Source organism: Ceratotherium simum, chromosome 8, assembly GCF_057802395.1.
Source record: "Ceratotherium simum simum isolate JZ-2026a chromosome 8, ASM5780239v1, whole genome shotgun sequence".
Taxonomy (NCBI): domain Eukaryota; kingdom Metazoa; phylum Chordata; class Mammalia; order Perissodactyla; family Rhinocerotidae; genus Ceratotherium; species Ceratotherium simum.
Window position 1 is genome coordinate 1,863,659 of NC_141907.1, and position 15,793 is coordinate 1,879,451.

General features: G+C 46.9%; 1 protein-coding gene across 4 annotated transcripts in view; it reads left to right on the top strand.

Annotated features, from left to right (window-relative positions):
* Nucleotides 1-14,751, top strand: part of RNF4 (ring finger protein 4) — a 35,327-nt gene extending 20,576 nt beyond the window's left edge. For 2 of the 4 annotated variants that reach the window (XR_015553047.1, XR_015553046.1), the window contains 2 exons: nt 750-3,089; nt 10,466-11,081. Coding sequence is in view for 2 of the 4 variants with exons in the window: in XM_087434812.1 (XP_087290938.1) it covers nt 750-1,757 (1,008 nt within the window). In the remaining 2 variants the exon portion in view is untranslated. Of the gene's footprint in view, nt 1-749; nt 6,400-10,465; nt 11,094-11,819; nt 11,869-12,491 lie in introns of those variants that run through there. The other 2 variants (XM_004432226.3, XM_087434812.1) reach the window with 2 other exon arrangements.
* Nucleotides 14,752-15,793: the final 1,042 nt, after the last annotated feature.

Below are 15,793 nucleotides of genomic sequence, written 5' to 3' on the forward strand. Positions count from 1 at the left end.
TGGTTTTGTTTTGATGACTAGGCTGCTCTTGCTACAGGGGCTTCTTCCCTAGCTTTCCTACCTTCTTCCTGTTTCCCCAGGTGTGGAACGTCATCGGGAGACACAGGGACAGGAATGTTGGAGTTGGGGGAGCTGTCATGGGAGTGGGTGGACAGCCAGAGGCAGGCAGATAGGTAAAGGGGAGACTGGCTTGGGAGGCAGGAATCCTGGGTTCTGGTCCCAGATGTACTGGTCAATTTGGTCAGAGGACTTACCTTACCGTGGCCTCAGTGTTTCCAGCCATAAAATACAGTTATATGCGCCGCATAATAACATTTTGGGCAACAGACCGCATATGTGAAGGTGATCCCGTAAGATTATAATGGAGCTGAAAAATTCCTGTTGCCTAGTGACTTCATAGCCGTCGTAGCGTCGTAGCGCAGCACATTACTTGCATGTTTGTGGTGATGCTGGTGTAAACAGTCTCCTGCACTGTCAGTCATATAAAAGTGTAACATATACAATTATGTACAGTACATAATGATAATAAATGACTGTTACTAGTTTATGTATTTACTGTACTATACTTTTTATCATTGTTTTAGAGTGTATTGTTTCTGTTTTAAAAAAAAAAGTTAACTATAAAACAGTATGCCATGTTACGCCAGCAGCAGCCTCATACATCTTGTGCTTACCGTGTCTCTTGTTTGCATCATTTTCTCTTGTGCTTGATTTAATCTCATGTTGTTTTGTTCATTATGGCCCCTAAGCGTCCAAAATCCACTGCTAATGTTGCCAGTAAGAGGCCACGTCGAGTGATCGACCTTGAAACGAAATTAAAAGTGATTAAGGACTACGAAGGTGGAAAATCAGTGATGGTTATTGCTCGCCAGTCAGGCATGTCCCATTCCACCGTAGCTACGATCTTGAAGAACAAGAACAAAGTGATGGAAGCTATTAAAGGATCTGCTTCACTGAAGGCAACAAGACTAACAAAAATTCGAGAAGGACCTATATCAGACATGGAGAAACTTCTGATGGCCTGGATTGAGGACCAGATACAGAAGCGTATCCCTCTAAGCACCATGATGATTACGGCCAAAGCAAAAAGTTTGTTTGCAATGTTGAAGGAAAAGGCTGGACCCGACTACGACGTTGAATTTACTGCTAGCTCTGGGTGGTTTAAACGATTCAAAAATCGTTATTCATTACATAATATGAAAATGAGTGGTGAGTCTGCGAGTGCTGATGTAAAGGCAGGTGAAGAATTTTTGGAGACTCTAGAGGTGGTCCCTAAGGAATTGACTAAAGAGGAGTTGTTGGAACTGGAACAGAAATACATAGCTGAAGAAGAGGTAAGAGAAAAAGAAACTGCAGGAGAAGAAAAAGAAGAACCCCCAAGAAAATTCACAGTGAAGGGTTTAGCAGAAGCTTTTACAGACCTCAACAAGCTCCTTAAAAAGTTTGAAGACATGGACCCCAATACTGAAAGGTTTGCAGTAATAGAGAGGAATGTTCATGGTGCATTATCTGCTTACAAGCAAATCTATGATGAAAAAAAGAAACAAACCAAGCAAACTACCATGGACATATTTCTGCAAAGAGTGACACCTCCTCAAGAAGAGCCTCAGGCAGGTCCTTCAGGAGGTATTTCAAAAGAAGGTATCATTATCGGAGGAAATGACAGCTCCATGCCTGTTATTGCCCCTGGAGACCTTCCAGTGGGACAAGATGTCAACATGGAAGGCAGTGATATTGATGATCCTCACCCTGTATAGGCCTAGGCTAAAGTGTGTGTTTGTCTTAGTTTTTAACGAAAAAATTTGAAAGGTAAAAAAAATTTTTTTAAATAGTAAAAAGCTTACAGAGTAAGAATATAAAGAAAATATTTTTGTACAGCTGTACAGTATGTGTTTTAAGAAAAGTGTTGTTATAAGAGTCAGAAAGTTAAAAAAAATTTTAAAGTTTGTAAAGTTACAATAAGCTAAGGTTAATTTATTATTGAAGAAAGAAAAATATTTTTTAATAAATCTTATGTAGCCTAAGTGTTCAGTGTTATAAAGTCTATAGTAGTGTCCACTGATGTCCTAGGCCTTCACATTCACTCACCACTCACTCACTGACTCACCCAGAGCAACTCCCAGTCCTGCAAGTTCCATTCATGCATGGTAAGTGCCCTATACAGGTGTACCGTTTTTTTCTTTTATACTGTATTTTTACTGTACCTTTTGTATGTTTAGATATGTTGAGATACACAAATACTTACTATTGTGTTACAGTCGCCTATAGTATTCAGTACAGTAACCTGCTGTACAGGTTTGTAGCCCAGGAGCAATAGGCTATATCCTATAGCCTAGGTGTGTAGTGGGCTATACCATCCAGGTTTGTGTAAGGGCACTCCATGATGTTCGCACAACGACGAAATCACCTAATGATGCGTTTCTCAGAACATATCCCCATTGTTAAGCGACGGACGAATGACTATAATTGTTTTTGGACTTAATAGTACTTCTTATTCTAATCATTCTCCACTTTTTGTTGTTGTTCATTTTAATAAATCCAAATGCCAGTTTTTAAATTTACAGTGAGAAATACACCTGAGGCTGAAAAACTCACCCCCTATGCAGATCTACTTGGAAAACCTAACAGTATTAACTGAGGACAAGGTGCATCTATTAGATGAATTACAGTTCAGGGTGACCTCAGGCCTTGCCTGCAGGAGAGTGTGAAATGGATGACTGTATCCATTCCCAAACTGATGTGTTCTTACCAGTTCCACCAGAAACTGTGGGAACAGGCTAAGTGTACCCCACTTGAGCCCCGCCCAGGAGTAGCTCTGTATCCTTAAGACAGGAGTTCCTGCGTACGAGGATCCAGGGACGGCTTCAGAACTTTGGTGAACCTTTTTAAGAACAGATGAGAACCTTTACACGGACTCTGTTTTTCCAGCTCACCAAGGAATCCAAAGCCCCCAGTGAATTAGGAGAAATAAAAAATGCTATAAGATGCAATAAGACTTTGTACATCTCTGCTTCGATACTTTTCCTCAAAATTAACTTTTATTTTTGGCATTGCATATCCAAAAAAGGCCATCACTGCTGAGTCTCAGGGTATGTATATCTTTGATTTTTACTAGATTAATGCCAAACTGTTTTCCAAAGAGGTTGTACCACCACTTGACTTTTAGCGGGTCTAATGGTTGCCTAGTGGTATCGCATTGTGGTTTTAGTATTTTCCTGATTACTGTTGGGATTGAACACCTTTTTATCTTTATAGGTGGTTCATTTTTCTCTTTTGGAAGTGCCTGTTTGAAGCTTTTTTTGTTTTTGTTTTTTTACCCACATATTGTACATACAGCTTTTAAAATAGCTTAAGAAATGGAACTAGAACAAAGCAATCTCTGTCTTTTTTTTTTTTTTAATAGTGAATCTTTTCTCCTACTCATTTTTCCATTTGGTTTTCTGCCTTGTCCTGTTGTTTTAGGCATTCTTTATAAGTTTTAAATATAAGTCTGCCATTAGGTTTGCTTTGTATCTTCTACTCAGAGGCTTGGCTTTTCTCTTTTTGGTTTATGTGCAGATGTTCTTAATACAATTTAATTTATCACTTTGTTGAAGAAAATGCTATATAGTAAAAATAAGTTTCTGTATTCCAAAAGTTTTACCGTTTTGGGCCGGCCCCGTGGAGTAGCGGTTAAGTGCGTGCGCTCCGTTGATGGCAGTCTGGGTTCGGATCCTGGGCGTGCACCGATGCACCACTTGTCAGGCCATGCTGTGGCAGCGTCCCATAGGCACGGATGTTAGCCCAGGGCCACTCTTCCTCAGCAAAGAAAGAGGAGGATTGGCATGAATGTTAACTCAGGGCTGATCTTCCTCACAAAAAAGTAAATAAAAGTTTTACTGTTTTGCCTTTCACATTTAGGTCTGTAATCCACATGAATTGACTTTTGTCTATTGTTTGAGAATGGGGGTCTTTAAGGCCTCTCATAAAATTTTATAATGTTCCCTGTAGTGGTTTTGCAAGTCTTTTGTTAGATTTGTTCCTAGGTATATAGTATTTTAAGATGCTATTAAAAATAGTATTTTAGGGGCCGGCCTGATGGCGCAAGCGGTTAAGTGCGCGCGCTCCGCTGTGGCAGCCGGGGGTTCGCAGGTTCGGACCCCAGGCCTGCACCGACGCGCTACTTGGCAAGCCATGCTGTGGCGGCGTCCCATACGAAGTGGAGGAAGATGGGCATGGATGTTAGCCCAGGGCCAGTCTTCCTCAGCAAAAAAAAAGAGGAGGCTTGGCAGATGTTAGCAGAGGGCTGATCTTCATCACAAAAAAAAAAAAGTATTTTAAAGTTTCATTTTCTTTTTTGTTTTTATTATTTGCCAATATAAAGAAATACAATTGATTTTATCTATTGATTTTTCTTTTTTTAATCTAGCAATTCTCAATCTGTGTATCTTTTGGATTTCTGTGTACAAGGAACAAGTTTTGGTTCTTTTCTATTTCATTTTTTTCTTGCCTTAATGCACTTGCTAAAAAATTCAGCACTAGCTGAATAAAAATGGTGACAGTCACAAATACTCTTGTCTCATTCCAGATCTGAAAGAATCCTTTCAAAGTGTCACCAATAAATAAGACCTCTGCCATGGGGGGGTTTTTTTGGTTTGTTTATACCCTTTATCAAATTGAAGAAATTCCTCTCTATCTCCTGTTTGGCTACAAGTTTCATTGTGAATCAATGCTGAATTTTAACAATTCCATCTAATGATAACTTTTCCCCTTTCATATGTTGAAGTGGAGAATTAGATTGGTTTTTAGTCTTAAACCAATTAAACATTGTAGTTGTGACATCTGTTTATGTATTGCTAGATTCAGTTTGCTAATATATATGATTTTTGCATGTATTTTTATGAGTAGGATTGGTTGATCTGTAATTTTTCTTTTGTACACGTTCCTTATAGGGTTTTGGTATCAGAGTATTGGTATCTTTGTAAATAAGTTGGGTACCCTTTTTTTCTATTCTCCAGAAGATTTTGTAAGATTGGAATTATTTCTTCCTTGAATATTTGGTAGAACTCTACAGTGAAGGTACCTAACCTAGAGTTTTAATGAGTTTTGGTAATTACAATTTTTAGGAATTTGTAGATTTCATCTAAAATTTTCACTTTTATTGGCATAGATTTGTTCGTAATGCTTTATGTTCTGTGGAATCTGTAGTGATGTTTCCTTTTTCATTTCTGACATTGGTTATTTGTGTTCTCTATCTTTTTAAATTAGTATCACCAAAGCTTTATGAGATCTTTCAAAGAACCAGCTTTTAGCTTTGTGGATCCTTTCTCTTCTCAGTTTGTTTTCATTTATTGATTATTTCTTTCTTTATTTATTTTGCTCTTTTTCTGACTTACTGATTTTTATCATTTCTAATAAATGCATTTAGGATTATATTTTCTTATTGTATAGGTTTGTTATTGGTGTTTTACATTCAATTCAACACATTTATCAAATTTGTATTTCTTCCAAACCTATGTTGGCTTTCTAATTTTTTTTTGATACTGATTCTTTGCATTATTGGTCAGAAAATACGTTCTGTGTGTCAGTTCTTTGATGTTTTCTGAGACTTCCTTTAAGCCTGGCCTGCACAGGGTGGCTGGCCTTCACTGGATAACCTGCCCCACAGCTCCTGCCTGGGCTTTGATTTCTCTGTCAGGCTTTGGAAAGTAGGCTTTAATTTTTCAAGAATCTTCTGTGCTTTTTTCCTTTGGATTATTGTATTCCCTTCACTTTTGATCAGATAGGGTTTTTTGTTTTTTTTCTTTTTTCTTCCCGAGGAAGATCAGCCCTAGCCAACATCCATGCCAATCCTCCTCTTTTTGCTGAGGAAGACCGGCTCTGAGCTAACATCCATTGCCAATCCTCCTCCTTTTTTTCCCCAAAGCCCCAGTAGATGGTTGTATGTCACAGCTGCACATCCTTCTAGTTGCTGTATGTGGGACGCCGCCTCAGCATGGCCGGACAGGAGGTGTGTCAGTGCGCGCCCAGGATCCAAACCCAGGCTGCCAGTAGCAGAGCGTGCGCACTTAACCGCTAAGCTGTGGGGCCAATCCCTGGATAAGGGTTTTTTTGATACCTCTTAAAGTACGTATGTTTTATCTTGTTTTTGGTTGTTTTCAGTGGGAAAATTGATGGAAATACCAGCCTGCCATTTATTGGAAATCTCTGTGTTTTCCATCCTTCTGCTTCTGACCTGGTTTAATAGGTGCGTTAAAAATTTCAGGCTCGGGCCGGCCCCGTGGCTTAGCAGTTAAGTGTGCACGCTCCGCTACTGGCGGCCTGGGTTCGGATCCTGGGCGGATCCCAGGCACGCACCGACGCACCTCTTGTCCGGCCATGCTGAGGTGGCGTCCCACATACAGCAACTAGAAGGGTGTGCAACTATGACGTACAACTATCTACTGGAGCTTTGGGGACAAAAAAAGGAGGAGGATTGGCAATAGATGTTAGCTCAGAGCCGGTCTTCCTCAGCAAAAAGAGGAGGATTAGCATGGATGTTGGCTCAGGCCTGATCTTCCTCACCAAAAAAAAAACTTCAGGCCGCTTTTCATGAGCATTTGCAGTATACTAGTCTCTGCTCTGGCTAGAAATGATGCACTGATAGAAAAGGGACTCGTTCCTATCTTTAAGAAACTGAGTCTTTAAGGGGGAGGTTATTGAAAATGTATTTGCTTGGACTATTTTCCCTCATTGAATTTCGAAAGATTGTTTCTTTTAAAGTCAGGCTGGTTTTCCTGGAATCTTTGTTTTGGTCTGTTTTCATAGTGTTCTAATGAATCATGCTATTTGTGTTATACTCTATACTATGCCTGGCTTTTCATTTATGAGACTATTGAAAGGGTCTGCTTGGTTGCAGCTCCCTGGCAGACGGGGACAGAGCCCTGTCCGTCTCTGGGAGTAGTAAAGGGCACGAGGGGCACACAGTGACTGTTAGATTGAGTGAACCAACGTAGTTATATATGAAGAAGGAAGAGCTCAGACATCATGTCCAAGACTTGGGGAAGCAGCTGTGCATGGAATCTGACATGGATTACCTACTTGAGGAGAACATTAATGACAGCACCAGTCTTCCTGGTACTCCTGCCAACGCTACAGTAATAGTATTATGTGTGCAAGTGCTGGATCTAAAGAGTAGCCTGTTGTGGGCACCGTGGTTGGAGATGGCTCTTTTTTCCAGTGGAACAATGTGGAGCGGCTCTCTGAGCTCTCGGCGGGGTGAGCATTCTTAGAAATGCCAGGGGTCAGCTTATGTGCAGAGGACTCCAGTGATTCCTCCCACTAGGTTCTGTCCCGTTCTTTCACCCCAGCATGTTGCTGCAGTCCTGGGAGCTACCTGGAATGCCAGGCATTTTGTCCATTAGTAGAGGAAGAGCTTGCCCTCCTCCCCTGACCAGGAGCCTCTGACGTGGCTGTCTGCACTTGCACATGTTCTGCGGCTCACCTGTGCTTCAGAAACTCAAAGGGGGCTTTGGGTGACCAACCTGGAGTCAATGTGCGCAGGTGTGAGAGCAAGCAGCGCCAGGTGTGCCTGCTGTGGGCAGGCACATTCCCCAGATGTCTCCACTTTTTTCTAAATGCTCTGACCTGTGGCTTGTTCCGTAGTCAAAAAATAGAAGCCAGACTAAAGGTGAAGTGGATCGTGTGGGTCTGATCTGGGGCCAGCGTGCCATAGTACTAACTCGGCTGTTCAGACCAGGGGCCTGGTGAATTGTGGTTTTGATTTGGTTCTTTTTTTTTTTTTTTTTTTTGTGAGGAAGATCAGCCCTGTGCTAACATCTGCCAATCTTCCTCATTTTTTGCTGAGGAAGACTGGGCCTGGGCTAACATCCATGCCCATCTTCCTCTACTTTATATGGGACGCTGCCACAGCACGGCTTGACAAACCGTGCGTCGGTGCACGCCCGGGATCCGAACCAGCAAACCCCGGGCCGCCAGAGCAGAGCACGAGCACTTAACCGCTTGCGCCACTGGGCCGGCCCAGTATTTTATTTCTTTTAAAGGCCTCTCAGCCACGTGAGAGGCTCCACAGCTTGTGTTGTTCCTACTTCCACCTGTGTCCTCCTGCAGTTGACATTTCTGATGCCCTGATGCTCTTGCCTCTGCTGCTGTCTCTGTGCCCGGCAAGCACTGAGCTATCTGCAGGGTTACAGCCATGAGGAGGGACATTCCAGAGCACTTGCAGACAGCTGTGGGGATTCCAGAATTTGACGTAGCTCAGTTGCTGGTGGAGGGAACGCCAGTGATAGTGTCTCATGTCCATCAGCAGGGGGTGGCGTGGAGGCGTGGGAATGGTATGGAGCTGGGAGGCCAAGCTGTGACGCCCTTCTTCTCTGCCCTTTGGGCAAGAAGCCTCATCTCTGAGCTGTTTTTCTGTTGAAGAACGGGACAAAGTCACCACCAGGGAGGGAGGTGCTCTGGCCACCACGCATTCATTTGTGCAGTAGTTACGTATGGAGCACCTGCCATGTGCCAGCAGCATACATCCAGGGCCTTGGGACTAGGGAGCATATGCACCTCCCTGGGGCCTCCGTGTTCAGGTCTGGCCCTGAGTTTGACACTTCCCAGAGGTGAGCTGGGTCTGACTCACAAGAGCCTGTGGAGACCCAGTCCCCGTACATTGGTTGCTGGGGAGCCAGCAGTGTCATACTCCTTCCACATGTATCCACATCTAATCAGTGGTGTGCCTTGACAAATGGAGGTGAAGGCAGTGTTGGAGCTCTGAATACCTAGGGTCACCCCTGCCCACAGCAGAATTTCTTTCTGATCCCAGCCAAATTCAGAGCTCCTCTTTTCTAGATTTCATATGGACAGCCCAAGCTTTTCTTCCAGTAAATATGGTCCTGATGATAAGGTTGACTGTCCCCCAATTTCAGAGTCACTCTCTTCTGGGGGGGGAGGGGGAGGGCCTTCAGTAGCTCCATGTGTGGGTTATGTTCTCATCTGCAAAGTGAAGATCTTTATGATCAGACCTTCTTCCTTCCTGGGATGGCCGTCTGTATCCGTCAGAGTTCAGGTTGGAAAACTGAATCCACTCTAATTGTTCTGAAGCAGAAATGGATTTTAATACATGCGAGGAGTTGCTTCATGGTGTTGAAAAGGTTGGAGGAGCAGGTCTCTATGAGTAACTCCAGACATGTCAGCTTTGACCCGCTGTGGGAGCTGCTACCTCTGCCTCAAGCAGAAGAGTGGGAGGTGGGAGCCACCACATGCACTGATCTCTCTGGTTTCAAGGAAAAACTACCACGGCCCCTTGTCAGGGAGGAGGGTCCTGGGCTTAGGACATTGCAGCCTCTGCCATGACTGTGGCTCGATACCCCCAGCTGTGTCTGCTGGCAGCAACACCGACAGCAGCTGAAATCGGCCTCCACCCTCCTGCCCTCCAAATAGCATAAGTATGCCTCATTGAGGGAACTTAGTTCATGTCCAGAAACCCCACTGCAAGGGAGTCGGAATAGAGAATTAAAGCTTCCTGTCTCTGCAGGGCAGGTCAATGTGCCTGAAGGGGGCAGCCCCCATGCCACCCCCGCCATGGGTGTCAGCCAAGGAGAGGTGGGCCGCAGGGCTTTCAACAGCAATCAAGAGAGCTTTCCTGAAGTAATTGGTCACACATGATGAGCAAAAGGGAAAGGGTGTGCTGTTGGTGATAGCATAGACAAACAGGTAGTAACTCGGTAGCAGAGTGTAAGTCACCTGGTTTGAAACTACTGTAGCAGAATTAGTCTGTGAGTTCTGAGTAGTCAGGCAATGGGCTTGTCAGGTTCTCATTAACTTCTTTGGAGGCCTCAAGAACATAATTGAATTGATCTCAGTACTTGGTGTGTGCAGCTCTATTAGTCCTTGCATGGCCTATTTTTGTTTGGTTAATTATTTTTAATAATGTATTAAGCACTGCAAACCCTCCTCCCGATAAAGTCTCCATCTTTGGGAATAGCCTACATGGAGTAAGATTCTGTTGTTGGCCATGTGGGACAAGGAGAGCACATGGAGCTAGTCGTGGACTCCGTGTCCCTGGTGCCCCGTGGTGTAGTCGTTGTCTAGTTTAGTCCTCACAACACCGTGGTGAGCTGTGGGCACTGGTGCCTGTTTTTCAGAAGAGGAAGTTGGCAGCTCCCAGAGGGTAAGTAACTTCCCCAGGTCACAAAGCCAGCAGCTCCCAGAGACTCACTGAATATCTCGGGGGCTGAAGCACAGCGCATCAGCTGCTGGGAGGCGGAGGCGCCTGGGACGAGCCTGACTGGAGAGGAGAGGTGTGCAGACCTGGTGCTGGGCGGAGGCAGGGCGCTCTCCCTGCACCTGCCCCGTACTGTGCAGGGCTTGGCTGGTCCCTTGAGGACTTTGCATTTGAAACAAGAAATGCTCAATTTTATCATTTAAGAGTTTTAAAAAATACAGAATATTTTATGTCAAACTGATTGTCATTTTCTGTTTTTCTCCTTTTTAAAAGATTGTTGACGGTGAGTGGTTTCCTCTCCTTTGTTGTTGGGTTTGGATGGAGAGCTGACACGGGTGAGGGTTGCAGCTGCAGGCATTGCCAGAGCCGTAGATGCGGGGACGCCAGGCGGGAAGACACCTGTGGTAATGCCGGGTCAGACCTGCAGTCAGTCCTCTGCGCCTGCTGAGGAGACTTCACCCCTGGCGCTGAGCTACAGTCCCACTGGATTTTGGAGAAAGCTGACTACCTTAGACTGCCCCCACAGCTCAGGCACTTCTTCATGGCTGGGATGGGGGCTTCTCCTGGGAAGACAGGAGGGTAGCCTCTGCGGAGCTGGGCAGGACCTTCTGGGGTGTGGCTGGGCATGGTGGCTAGCCGTTCCTCTCTGGGGTCTGAGACTGGCCTTTCCCAGACGGGAAGGAAGGTGGTGAGGGTGGTCTACTGGGAGGCCCCTGCCCTGAACATGGACTCACACCTTAGAAAGGAGGCGGCCAAGGAGGAATGTGAGGAGGCTGCGCCAGGACCATGCTGACAGCTGTGTGGTGAGCAGTGATGACGAGGAGCTGTCCAGGGACAGAGACGTGTATGTGACCACCCACACTCCAAGAAACACCAAGGAAGAGGCAGCTACAGGACTCAGGTATCAGCCTGCCCACTGCCCTGCTGCCACCATACTGGGGACAAGCTCCCTCACAGGAAGCCTCTAGCAATATGGGACACCGTTGGCGCCCTGGAGTGGGGGTCATCTTCCCCCTTCTCCATTTCTCAGTGGAGAGGTGGGGCAAGGGGCAACGTATTAAAACTGGACCTTCAGCAAGTGCTGTGAGCCCTCGGCTTGAGAAGGGCTTGTCCAAGATCTGCCCTGCAGATGGATCCAGGTGGGGCTGGATCGAGAGCTGGGCTTAGGCGTTCCCACCGTGACCAACGTGTGCCAGGCACTGGCAGGGTGGGTGTGAATAGCCCCGGGCTGGTGGCACACCCCACCACCTAATGTGAAGAACAGACCCAGTGGCCCCCAGCCTCCTGCAATAGGAATGCTTAAGGGGTGCTGGCGCATCCCTGGCCCAGACAGAGAGGCTGGAAGAGGGGCTCTGAGGGAGTGTAGGCCAGGGATGGGGGAGGACAGGGTGGCTCAGGCTGTCTGCATCTTCTCTTGTTCTCATCGCTCTCCTCCCCATTCTCATAGCCTGCCCCACCATACCCCCTTGGGGCAGTGACTTCCTATAAGTTTCCTGGGTGCCTGTGCTAAGGCAGAGTCAGAGGAGGCTCTTCTAGGGAATATGGGCTGCTTATATGAAGCTGCTTAGAGTGAGTGATTGAATGTTTGAGTTTGCTGAGGAACTGACATGAAGCACTGTGATTTTAGGCCCTCTGGTACTGTCAGTTGTCCGATCTGCATGGACGGGTACTCGGAGGTAAGCAAACCCTGCTGTGTCTTCCCTGCTCCTGGTTTCCAGACTGCTTCAGTGAGAGAATTAGATGAGAGAGAATCTTCTCATTAGGTGGGATTTGACAACTCCATCCTGCAGTCACATCTGGGCTGGCATATGGCTTGTCTCACATTTGTGCATGAAGGGAGAATGTGCCAACTTCTCCTTGGGCCGTGCAGCCTTCAACTCGGGCCCATGTTCCCTGTGCAAGTTGGTCAGCCCTGTGTGTTCCCCATCCTGGCCTAAGCAGGGGAACTGTGGCCCCTGAGCCCTCTGGCACTGTCCTGCCATCTGCCCAGCAGCAGCCCTGGACCTCACTAGGCCTGCAGGTTTGGGTACCTTGGGTCCCTCCAACTGTCGCTTGCTGGGAGATTGGCTCCTGCCTGTCCTTTTAGCTTCAGAGACACCACACATTCTTGCCTGACTGAGACCGCAGAGCAGATATTGTTGGTTCTCCAGACCATCTCCCTGCTTTTCCTGCTGCAGCCCCCTGGCCCTGCATTCCTTCCCACTCATCATCTTGTAGATGGGCGGGAGTGGGATTCTCTGGGCACTGCTGCTCTGGGACAAGGGCAAACATGAAGGCTGTTCCTTTTTATATTTTCTAGATTGTGCAGAATGGACGTCTCATTGTTTCTACAGAATGTGGCCACGTCTTCTGTAGCCAGTGCCTCCGTGATTCCCTTAAGAATGCTAGCACTTGCCCAACTTGCAGAAAAAAGATCAACCACAAACGATACCACCCCATTTATATATGAAGTGTTAAGAGCTGCTTAGGAGAGATGGATGGACAGACAAACAGCCTGCCTGGGTTCTCCATGCAGCCTTACATAGGTTAGCTGCCTCCAATTTCCTGAGCTCAAAGACTGTCTTCAAAACCAACATCTGATATGTAATCTGCTCCTTTGTTTCCAACCCCCTCTTGGATCCTTTCGTTACCTCCAGTATGATGGTGTGGAGCTGGGGCCAGGGCCCTCCCAGGCCGGGGCCTACATCTCTGCTCCTCTGGGTGCTCCAGTTCCAGGGTAGGAGAGAGGGAGTCAGGCACATTGGAATTGAGAACTGTGGTTCCAGCCTCTCTGGAACCTGCACGTTTGCCAAGAAGTTTTCCCCATTTGGAAAGTTTGCCCCTGCTTCCTATTGGCAGTGTCATCGAGGGGCTGGCCCTGGCCAGAGAGCGGAGCAGGTCCGCCCAGCTCTCCCGGGCGTGCTACCTCGTTCCAGGCGTCTGCCCACCCCAGTGACCAAGCCAGACATGGTCCATCTGGCCTGAGGATCCCAGGTGTAAGCACAGCCCCAGAAAGAGCAACCACTGGACTTTTTTTCTTCCTTTAAGAGTCAGAGGTCACCTGTGATTCCACCTGCACCTTAGCATTGATGTGCAGGGATTTTCTGCAGATCAAGAGAACCTCTGCAGGGCAATCCCCTATTTCCTAAGAACGAAATGTGCAATAAAGCCCGTTCTTTGCCTCCTCTTCAGCAGCCCAGGGGATGTAGCACTGTCAGTGTTCCCTCAGAGGCCTCATGTTGCCTGTGGAGCAGTGCCTGGCCCACCCCGTCCTGTTGACCACCTGTTCTCAGGAACTTCACCCATGCCCCAGAGTTTACCTGGCACAGGCCTTGCAAGGTAAAGAGGGCAGGCACATGGTCAGGTGTCCTCTCTCTTTTCTGATAAAATCCATCCTGTGTTTGCCACATGTCCTCTGGTCCTCAGTTCCCACTGCCTAATGTCTGCTCAAGCATAGATACTGGGAGGTGGTGGCAGTAATTGTGGCCTTATCAGCCGTCGATGTCCATGCTGTTGCCCAAGTTACAGCTGTCCTGTGTTTCCAAGAGCTCAGCCCACCTGACTCTGGCTGGACACTGCCTTGACTTCTTCATCCACCCCATCCAATTGACATTCGTTTCAGAAGCTGCTCTTCTGGCCGTTTGGGCTTTGATCTTTTGGGCTTTTGACTGCTCTGTAGGTTTTGGTTGGCAAAGTCTGGTACCCTCTCCTTCCCAAGGGGCCCAGATAACACTCTCTGCTCAACTCCACAGGTGTGTGAGAGCTGCGGATCCTCAAGGGGGTGACAAGGTGGTGCGAGCTGCCCCTAACAGCACAGGGCTTGGGGGTGGCTAGTAGGGGAGAGGCCTTGCAGTGCCAGCCTGCCTCCAACTCTTTCTCCAGAGGGCTTCAAAGCCAAACCAACAGCCTTTTCATGTGAAACATCTTCAAAGTGGAAAAGGGGCCTCCTCTGGCTTTGCTAGCAATAACTGACCTTCAGCTTACCCTTCTGAAGGAGCAGGGACTCGGCACAGAATTCACTTTAAACGGGGCTGAAGGAGTGTTCCTCCTCTATGTGAAAAGAAAATCATTTTATTCTTCATTTTGACTTTTTAACTGTTTGGCTCACTTCCAGTTAGTTTGAATGAAAGTAATAATTTTCTACTTGGAGTTGAGGAGGGCAGGACATCAGTTCTCATCAGTGTGATGTGCAGTGAGTCTGCCTTTTGATTGGACATCATTGCCATTAAGTTCCTTTTGGGCTTCATGGAAACACTGTTTTGTTTCTGACGATACCCAGACTTCAGGAGCCAAGATGACCATGCAGCCAAAATCTCTTAAGTTTTATGCTTGAGGACAAATGGTTGATCATAAAAGTTATATTCCTTCATACTAAATTAAATTAGGAAAAAATGTTTAGTTTCTATTCAAAAACTGCAAAATAGGAAAAGGTTGATATGAAAACAATCCCTTTCCTTTCCTCAATGTACATAGTTCAGATCTTTCTTTGTTACATTTAAACTATATCCATGTACGTCAGTCTGTTTTGGACTCCTCTGCTAGTGTTACAGATGAAAATAAAACCATTAATTTGAAGCAGATATCTTTTTCATGCATTCATTTGTGCTTTGGGATCAGTTGTCGTCGTCCCCCCCCCGCCTTTTGTCCAAGGTGTGTGATTCCTGTCTGCCTCACGGTTAGTGAGTGTATTTTGCATTGGTGTATGTGTGGGAAAGTTGCTTGTCTGGCTACCGACCCAGAAGCCAGTGGGTGAGAGGCCATTCTTGGAGCAGAACCACAAGTCCAGGCCCTGGAATCCATAATCAAGCAGAATCTTAACCTCAACCCTAAGAAGCGAGGTTGGCTGTGGGGTTGTCTGCTCAGTTTGGGTGACACCAGCACAGGAGAGGAGCTCTGAGCAGCGTGGACTCTGGTTGACCTGGGAATTTGGCAGTGCAGCCCTGCCCCCAGCACCCAGACACAGGATTTGCCCTCCGCGTGAGAGTGGGGGCCCAGGGGTGTATGGTGTGCCAGTTAGGGTCCCAAGTGAGCAATGCCGGGGAAGCAGAAAAGGGGAGTGGGTTTGGGATTCCTGATAACAGGTGATGGCAGAATTTGCCCTGTGCCTCCCTGTTGTTCTTCATGCCTGTTGAGTGCTCCCCAGAGAGAAAAGGCTCATGTATTGGGTGCCTAGGGCTGAAGCAAACAACAGTGCTAACCTTTAGAGGCCAACCATCTGTTGGAGACGTTCAAACGCTGCATGCTGTGTGTTTGGCACACTTCTGGTACCATGCTGGGCTCTGGTGGGTACTGAGAAACCCTCCTGGGATGTACATTCATTGACGGAGACAGTCCTGCAGGCCAGTGGAAAATCTAAACTGCCAAAGGTGAGGTATAGGAGTTGAGAACAGGAAGGGACGCTGAGCTGCACTCAAGGTCCAAAGAGTTGTCTAGGGAAAGAGGAGAGGAAAGGGTCCAGGGCCTGTGACGGGTGCCGAGAGAGACCTTCCTGGTGCACAGTAGGTCCTGCAGGCCTCCGTGAGACCTGATGGTGTGATGGACCAGAAACTTCCTGGCTGGCCACCCAGGGCCAGCAGTGTCCCTAAAAATGGTCCTGAAGCCAGGAGGCAGATGAGGCCTCCC